Source organism: Polyodon spathula, chromosome 9 (genome assembly GCF_017654505.1).
Source record: "Polyodon spathula isolate WHYD16114869_AA chromosome 9, ASM1765450v1, whole genome shotgun sequence".
In the NCBI taxonomy this organism is placed as follows: domain Eukaryota; kingdom Metazoa; phylum Chordata; class Actinopteri; order Acipenseriformes; family Polyodontidae; genus Polyodon; species Polyodon spathula.
In genome coordinates, this window is record NC_054542.1 from 24,839,721 (window position 1) to 24,848,808 (window position 9,088).

A 9,088-nucleotide genomic window follows, 5' to 3' on the forward strand; every position below is an offset into this window, starting at 1 on the left:
AGGGACTTGCCTCAAGTCCCCAGTGGCTCACCTATTCAAAGCAGCACTGCTTATAGTGCAGGGTGAGCCTGCAAGCATGATTCGCATGCTGTTAGTGTGGTCAGTGGGATGGGTATAGTTCACCTCATTGTGCATTGTAACAGCCTGGCCTCCACGGTTCAATAGCTTGGTAACAATCTGTTTAGCAGGTGACACAAGACTAGCTTGCCAAATTGAGGTCACCAGTTGATCTTCATTCCGTCCGATCGGAAAATGAGTTGCTGCGACTATTAAATTAAACATCTCAAATCGTGCAAAGTCAGTGTAGTCTCCCTACCTTTACTGATGTCACAGATTAATGTAATTTATATACCATGTTTTCTATTTATTTAGTTATGGCTAAAATTAACACACATTCTACTGTTTTGTTAAATATTTGTAGACACTTGCATAAAACAATACAAATGGGTTTATTAAATTGAATTTTTTTTTTAAATTATAAGGTAATGCATTACAAAGTGAAATCAGAAGAACCCAAACCCATTCTCAGAGGTCTGTGTGCATATCTTCTGATTTTTAAAATGAATCTGCTGCAAAAAGAATGTAGTTGAGGTGTATGCATGTCAAAATACCTGGAGAACAGCTTCTCATAAAACTTGCCATTAACATTGTTTAGCACAAGCTTTTGAGAGTATTATATACTGGGGGTGTCACATATTTCACATATCTGGATAATTGCAAATTGTCATGAAACTAATTCTTATTCTATTCTACACCGAGAGCTGAGATGGATGTTGCTGACAGTTGTTTAAGTAGTTTGGGGTACACAAAGATGGCTTATATTTATGAATTTATCAGCATTTCCACACACCCTTTTTTAGCACTGAACTTCAGATTACAGTAAGTGCACAATAAAGAGTGCTTTTATCTATATGTACATACAAGCAGACAGGTATCTCCTTATACACCAGGTTATGATTTGTCTCTGACATGTACTATGTGTAGAAAATTTAACTAGTACATAATAGCTGCTATAAATGGTTTGCGTCATAAATTGCTCCAGGAAGTTTTAACTCCTGTAGCACAATGAACTGCATGTTTAACATGACAGTAGTGTACAGTTAAGAAAAACAAGTCTAAGTCATTGACCCCCCCCCCCCCCCCATCCCTGTAAATTCTAGGTTATAGAAATAAAGAGATACACTCCACCTTACTACAGATTTAAATTTATTGCCCTTTTAACATTTAGTAAAATCTGCATCAAAGTGCAGATTTGATAGCCAAAGCATAAAACCCAGTATGCAGATCAGCCAATTCATGTGTATTTTAAGAAACTGAAACCTGCTCTTAATGTCTATGGATTCAAGTTTGTCTTTAAACACCCCAAACAATTCATTCATTTTAAAGCAATACCAAGACAATAATGATGGGATATTTTGTTGTGCCCAGTGGTTTATTCTATTTCTTTACAATGTGTGAAACGCTGGGAAATTCTTAAATAAAATCAGGTCAAAACTTGATATGTTGATAACCCAGAGTAGCCCCATGCCTCTCTTTCCTTAAGCAGACAAGACCAGAAAGTTGCTTTCTTAAAAAGTTTAAGTTCATACAGCATAGGATGCAATAGCAGATATGTGTGAATCTCACGATCAAACCCAGGACTTTTATTGATGTCAAGTAGCTCAGAATGTAGTCTTCACTCCAGCATGTTTCCAAAGAGAATCTCCAACTGCAATTCAGGCCAAAAAGCATGTAATGTGGGTCAAATGCGTTTTATTACAACACCACAAAACACAATTTAAAACAATTCCTCCATTCCAAAAGAGCTCAAGATACCAGTCCATTTTTGTGCCAAATTCTTGATAAGCAGCCCGTTATGATGAAAGGAACAAGAGTGGAAGTCCTGCACCATTACTGAAATCAAAACAGACAACACATATTCAATTTAACAGTTGTGCCAAATGCAAAACTATCCAACACTGTACTACACTACATAAAAGTATAAGGATTTCCTTAAAAAAAAAAAAAAAAAAAAAAAACACACTACACCAGACATTGGAACGTCACATTACCACCCTGATCAATTAGCCACCTTGCTAAATAATTAGTCTACGAGAGCAATGGTATTGACAGCAAGTGCAGCATCTGCAATCGAAACAAAGTAAGCGTTATAGAAATCAGCCTTTTGGTGCATTTCCCTTTGAGGTGGGCTGTGTGTGTGTGTGTGTCAGTCAGCACTGAAATTTCAACACACCATTTGAGAAAGATTTGTATTTTACTCTTGTGCAATGTGTTTATCTGATGGAGCACACACTTGCAGATATTGTCAGTGTGTTGTAGCTTTTTAATGCATTTGAATTAAACCAAGCAAGCTTCATACACGCAATGCTTACCGAAAGTTTGTTTAAACAGCCGAAACATTTAAACCAAGCTTAGTATCGGCTGTTGGCAACATCAAGAAATCACAAAGTACCATGACAGAGATATTAAGAAAGCAGAACCAGGGACTTCTACAGTGAAGACAGAAACCATCAGTTGGAAGTTACTGTACATTTACTGTTTGGTATTTATTTATTTTAAAAAGCTTTGCATGGATGGCTTCTAGTAAACCGCATAGCAACCCTATTGTAGCCCAACTGATCTTGTTTACTTACTTTTAAAGCAAATCATTTCCCCGTGCTTAAAGCAGTTTTTTTGTTGTTGTTCACCAACCTATTTATGCATGTGTAAATTAAATTCTCTATTGATGTTCTTAATCTGACTCGCACATCATATCCACCTATACCCCAGTCCACAGGGGGTCAGATATGCGACATTGTAATAAACATATTATATATTTGTCATACTAAAATTAGATTCAGTTAGGGTAAATAGAGTGCTAGGAAAGCCTCTTATTCCCAGAATTTAGGAAAATATGAATCACTGGGAATCAAGTTTATGGTACCAGGGATTACAAGTCACAGGACAACATTCCAGCCAAAATATGAACAAAAGGCTTTTTATACTGTCTTCCCCAATTCAATCTGCCACAAAAAAAGCAGATTGAGAGAGTAATTTGATCTTCCATCGCTCTGCAAACCAAGCAGCCACTGCATTTTGCTTCAGGTCTATCAGTGGATGTATGTTGCCTATTTTAGAAAACTATATATTAATGGCGTGTGCCAGAATCTGAATAGAGCCTATTGTCACTTAACACTATAATCTGCGTATACTACTTGATACTGTGGCACAAATGCAATTAAGAAACTCCCTTAAACACTGTACAATAATTGTACAATTAAATTCTGCTATTTGGACCTACATGTAAAAGGCTTGAAACAAATTAATCAAAATCATTGATATGGCGATACTTCTTTTTACATGCCTCTAAGCAAACCTTGATCGCCTAATGAAATAAGCAGCCAGATTTGTATTATATTACCTCCCTCAAACTCACCACCACAAGTTAGTCTTATTTAAAAAAAAAAAAAAAAAAAAAAAAAAAAGCGGCAATTGCACTGGGTACTTTGTGAATTATTATAGGACCGTTACCAGGTTAACTAAGCTTGATGCTACAGGTAAATACTCAAATACAGTTTACAATCTAGGTCTTACACTTAACCCTTTGCTGCCCTATGTCAGAACAGGTCCCACATTAGAATTTTCCCTTTCCAGTCAAAGACATAAAGCACTGGTCTCTAGTCATTTGATAAAATGGTGTGTGTGAAAATAAATTGGACCCAACAAATGCTGAATAATGGACCGCAAAGGGTTGAAGTGCTTTGGCCAGTCAGCATTTAGTTTGTGCCCCTATGACATGGAATAGTCTAGACTAGTGTTCAGGGATATGAAATGTGCAATAGATACAACCTAAAATGTATCAGCTAAACATAGAAAAAGGACTAAGTAGATTTATTTTGAGCAAGTTCCAAGAACTAAGTGTAAATGTTTCTGAACCCAGAAAGCTATAGGATATATATTATATTATATAATTATATATATATATATATATATATATATATATATATATATATATATATATATATATATATATATATATATATACACACTGTGTTTACTTACACTTGTTAGGGAGAGGTTAACTGATGATGGTGAAAGAATTGACTTTTTATGTGGTACATATCTTGCCAGGAACATCTTGTCCTGAGCCATATCCGATGTGTTTCTGGTCATCTTGCCAGGACACCCTTGTCTCAATGGGTTTATCCTTGGTTAAAGAATGAATAAATGTTTTCACTTACACATTTCTCAAGTTCCAGGCCATCCTTGAAGAACAGAATGTATGGAGTGACCCCATCTTCACGGTAGTCTAGGAAGCCTACCATTCCTTCTGGGTTCATCGATTCGCCCGTGTAAAACTGAAGACCAAACAAAATACCTTCAGGGTTTTACGTGGCTAGGAGTCTGACGACTACATTTAGACTACAGCAAGATGCTCAGATATTAGTTATTTTCACAGGATTTAATCCTCCAAAGGTGTCCTAAGTTATTCATCACAGCAACTTTTCAGCATTTGCACGATAAGTGAAGGGACATTAATTCGTGTTTTTCTTACCTGATAATTCTTTAAGTTTCCAAGAATAGTTTTAACTTGTTCTGAAGCGCCAGTCATAAATGGTTTTACTCTGTCTGGTGCAGTCTCTTCCAGTTTTGCTTTGATTCTGTCAAAAGATTAAATTTGTCAAAAACATCCCTGCCACATCTGTCAATTCAATTACTTTAGAACATATTAAATTTAATCTGAATTGTTACCATGTACCACCTATGTTAAGGCAGCAATAGAAATAATAAAATTCATATTTCAGGATTCCAATACTTCACTTATGTCAGTTGTCTTTGCAAAGTCAAAACGTGGAGGGGCAGTTTTCCAGATATACTGTACAGGGTTGGAAACTCAGACTCTCCTTGCACCCAGTTCTGGGTTTCCAAACTACCATCAATTAAGTATATTATTTAAGTGATTCAGTAACCAGCAGTTTGAGCCACTCCTATTATGACATTGTTCCTTCCTTTATAGTTCATGAGCAACTCGTAATAAAAAACTATATACTGGTAATACTGGTGCGGCCACGCACTCAGAAGTTATTTTGCACCAAAATGATTGTTTATTTACTCAACCTCATTTTTACTGGGGATGTCTTCCCTTATTCAATCTGAACTGTTACATGAAAGCACAAAGAAAGCGCAGGGAAATTGATCTAGCATCATTATATAAACCCCAAAGCCACTTCACTCTGCTCCAGGTTTGTCAAGAGATGCAGGAAGGAAACTTTAATGCTTCCAACTTTCCCAGACTCACTGTGACCGTCAAGAAAGACACTTACGCCTTCATGTAGTCTTTGATATACTGTTTGAACGATTCCTTGGTGAAGCCCGTTTCTGACAGCTTGTGGTTTAAAACGATGTCTACTCCACTGACTGTTGAAGATTCTGTTCCCTCTTCCTGAAGCTCTGCTGAGGCATTGCCACCGATAAGAGAATCATCAATGTCCCCAAGTGTTCTGCTGACAATCTGAAACCCAAGGAGGTGGCATAACATCCAAGCAACCTGAACTGTTGCAAAAGCAGCAGACTGCTGGACTAGCTTCTATAGTCAAAATGCTGCAGCGTCTCAATCTTATTAACAGGTCCCCCTCCATCTATATGAATCCTAAAAAAGTTTACATGACAACCGAAGTGATGACGACTCACTACATTCTTTGTAACAATGACGTAGAAACAGATATAAATCTCCGCCCTGCAGTATTTTTTTTTTCTTAGGGTACAAGCGCTTCGGTCCTTTATATGCTGTAACTTGAATAAAATTGTCAAATTTAAAAAAAAAAATCCCTACCTTTCCCTCTACTTCATAGCAGAGGCCGTTGGCGGATTCTGTGATTTTGTAGATGTCAGAGAACATCTCATCTCCTGCAGGAAAAGAAATGGGGACAATTAAAGCCCTAGGACAAAAACCAACTAAATAAATAATACAGTCGGTAAAAAAGATGCAGTTACACAACCCCAAAAGTCTATTTCACAACTCCAGTTCCTACATTAGCACATATCTACACCCGGCTTGCCTGGTTTCGGTAGAACGTTTGGTTACATACCATTTCCACGCAGATCATACTCTAAATATATATACATATGACGTATGACGCTACAGTATAGCCCAGACTAGTACTTTACTAGGAAGTAGAAGTAGGACTACAGCCACCACCCGTAACTTCGGCCTGGATTGAGGTGTGTTACATTACATAACCTGCTCAATGAACTTTTAGTACACGATACAAAGCTAAAATTATAACAAACGAGCTCGTAAAAATCTCTTAACACTCCTCGACCAGCAGCTACCAACAAACACATTGGTCGATCCAAACCGAACACAAACATACAATAGAGAGATAGACTATAGCCAATCTACGGCCTAGCTAGGCCTCGGCACACACACACACACACAAAAAAAAATAAAAAAAAAATAAAAAAAATCACAATTAAACCAAAAAAGTCGTCCCTTGACAGAAAGAGTGTATCAGATTCTAAAATTACATAATATTTGTTCCCAAAAAAGCGCGTACTTACCGCTGATGATATCCTTGTAAATGATCATTCTGGCAGATGTGTTTGTCGGTTTCACGACACAAGCTCTATCCTAGACGAGGGATTGAGTAGAAAAGGGCTGCTGTGCGCTTTTCTGCCGCTTAGATAGGACCACAAGTATACGTCACCACTTTATGTGTTCCACAGAACGCGTATTGGATTATGTTTTATGCAGATGGAGTTGACGATATCAATGCGTCATGCTGAATCAAGCCTGCCTCCTCGAAATTTGTTAGTAACGTCTGTGATTGTTAAACTACATTGCAAGTGTAATACAGCACATCAGAACGAAACGTAGCAACGTTTTAGTGGTGGTGCTGCTATATTGCAGTACGGTACAGCTATACAACCAAAAAAAAAGTGACAAATCCAACTATGTAAATACAGAATGTACACCTGGCTACACAAACCCAATGCATTTGTTCTACAATTCGGTCCTGGGAGCAGCGGTGTAGTGCATAATCTCAATGTACCGGTGTAGCACGGGCGTCCGCAGGTTCAAGGGCTGTACAGTGTTTTTCAGGAAAATTAATACACTGATCTTTAGATCTGTGTTGCATTTTTTTTTTTAACTAAACAAATAAAGACACACTACCTCCAATTTTCTCTAGACATCCTCCCTCTCTACGTGTCGAGACAAGTTACACACACACACTCTAGTGCTTCTTGCTTTCGTTTCCGTGTTTTCTATCGACTTTTTGTCTCCTTTACGAATTTATTTCATAATTACCAGTTTCTCTTGTTTTAATTCAGAAACCAAAACACATTAACAGTGTTCATGGTCATTTTAAAAGGGGAGTTACTGTTAAACACCACAAAAACAGACGCTGGCGAATAAATGACTCCTGTCCTGAGACCAATATTATGTTAATATGAGGCAGACCGAAAGAGGTTACGTGTGTGTGACGACTCGGTAACATTTTGCTAATTTGTATACGTTTGCGTCGTGTTTTGTATGATTTACGTAAGTTCTGACAGCGTGCGTGAAGATGCCAGCACCAAGAGTAAAAGGAAAGTTTGCTAACAAATGTTTTTTAAACCTCATTCCGTTTATAAAAACGTCCTCGATCACACATGTACCAGCAGAGGAAGTTGAACTGACCACAAGGAGCGATCATATCCCGTGTATGCAAAAAAAAGACAATGAAAAACAAAACAAAACAAAACAAAAAAACACTACAGCAAACACTTCTCAGAAATCCTACTACGATGTCAACACGCAATGTGCTGCCTGTGCAAGTGTGAAGTGGTCAGAAATGATTCTAAAAACACAGAGTAACTATATGGCACAGATAAACAGAACATTTCACAATTCCTAAAAACGAATTTCTTGTTGAAAATCTGTGTGCTGACTGAACCTTACTCACGAGTACTATTACTTTTTTTCGGTATGCCACAGAAGGCTAAAGACACACACACACACACACACACACACACACACACACACACACATATATATATATATATATATATATATATATATATATATATATATATATATATATATATATATATATATATATGTGTGTGTGTGTGTGTGTGTTTCTGCTTTTTTATATATATATATATATATATATATATATATATATATATATATATATATATATATATATATATATATATATCACACAGTACTGTGCAAAAGTGTTAGGCAGGTGTGAAAAAATGCTGTAAAGTAAGAATGCTTTCAAAAAAAGACATGTTAATTGTTTATATTTATCAATTAACAAAATGCAAAGTGAGTGAACAGAAGAAAAATCTACATCAAATCAATATTTGGTGTGACCACCCTTTGCCTTCAAAACAGCATCAATTCTTCTAGGTACACCTGCACACAGTTTTTGAAGGAACTCGGCAGGTAGGTTGGCCCAAACATCTTGGAGAACTAACCACAGTTCTTCTGTGGATTTAGGCAGCCTCAGTTGCTTCTCTCTCTTCATGTAATCCCAGACAGACTCGATGATGTTGAGATCAGGGCTCTGTGGGGGCCATACCATCACTTCCAGGACTCCTTGTTCTTCTTTACACTGAAGATAGTTCTTAATGACTTTCACTGTATGTTTGGAGTCGTTGTCATGCTACAGAATAAATTTGGGTCCAATCAGATGCCTCCCTGATGGTATTGCATGATGGATAAGTATCTGCCTGTACTTCTCAGCATTGAGGAGACCATTAATTCTGACCAAATCCCCAACTCCATTTGCAGAAATGCAGCCCCAAACTTGCAAGGAACCTCCACCATGCTTCACTGTTGCCTGCAGACATTCATTCGTGTACTGCTCTCCAGCCCTTCGGCGAACAAACTGCCTTCTGCTACAGCCAAATATTTCAAATTTTGACTCATCAGTCCAGAGCACCTGCAGCCATTTTTCTACACCCCAGTTCCTGTGTTTTCGTGCATAGTTGAGTCGCTTGGCCTTGTTTCTACGTCGGAGGTATGGCTTTTTGGCCGCAAGTCTTCCATGAAGGCCACTTCTGACCAGACTTCTCCGGACAGTAGATGGGTTTACCAGGGTCCCACTGTTTTCTG

General features: G+C 37.6%; 1 protein-coding gene, 1 non-coding gene and 1 pseudogene across 2 annotated transcripts; all 3 read right to left on the bottom strand.

Moving 5' to 3' along the window:
- Positions 1 to 1,735: 1,735 nt before the first annotated feature.
- LOC121320543 (translationally-controlled tumor protein homolog) lies at positions 1,736 to 6,647 on the bottom strand. The gene is made up of 6 exons (XM_041258950.1): positions 6,541 to 6,647; positions 5,813 to 5,886; positions 5,304 to 5,491; positions 4,535 to 4,640; positions 4,221 to 4,337; positions 1,736 to 1,893 (listed from the first exon to the last, which is right to left on the bottom strand). Exons 1-6 carry the CDS (start codon positions 6,566 to 6,568, stop codon positions 1,891 to 1,893), a joined length of 516 nt encoding a protein of 171 aa, XP_041114884.1. The 5' UTR covers positions 6,569 to 6,647; the 3' UTR covers positions 1,736 to 1,890.
- LOC121321377 lies at positions 4,411 to 4,481 on the bottom strand (annotated as a pseudogene).
- Positions 5,112 to 5,240, bottom strand: LOC121321378. The gene has a single exon (XR_005950931.1). It is a non-coding gene; the product is annotated as a small nucleolar RNA SNORA31 (small nucleolar RNA).
- Positions 6,648 to 9,088: the final 2,441 nt, after the last annotated feature.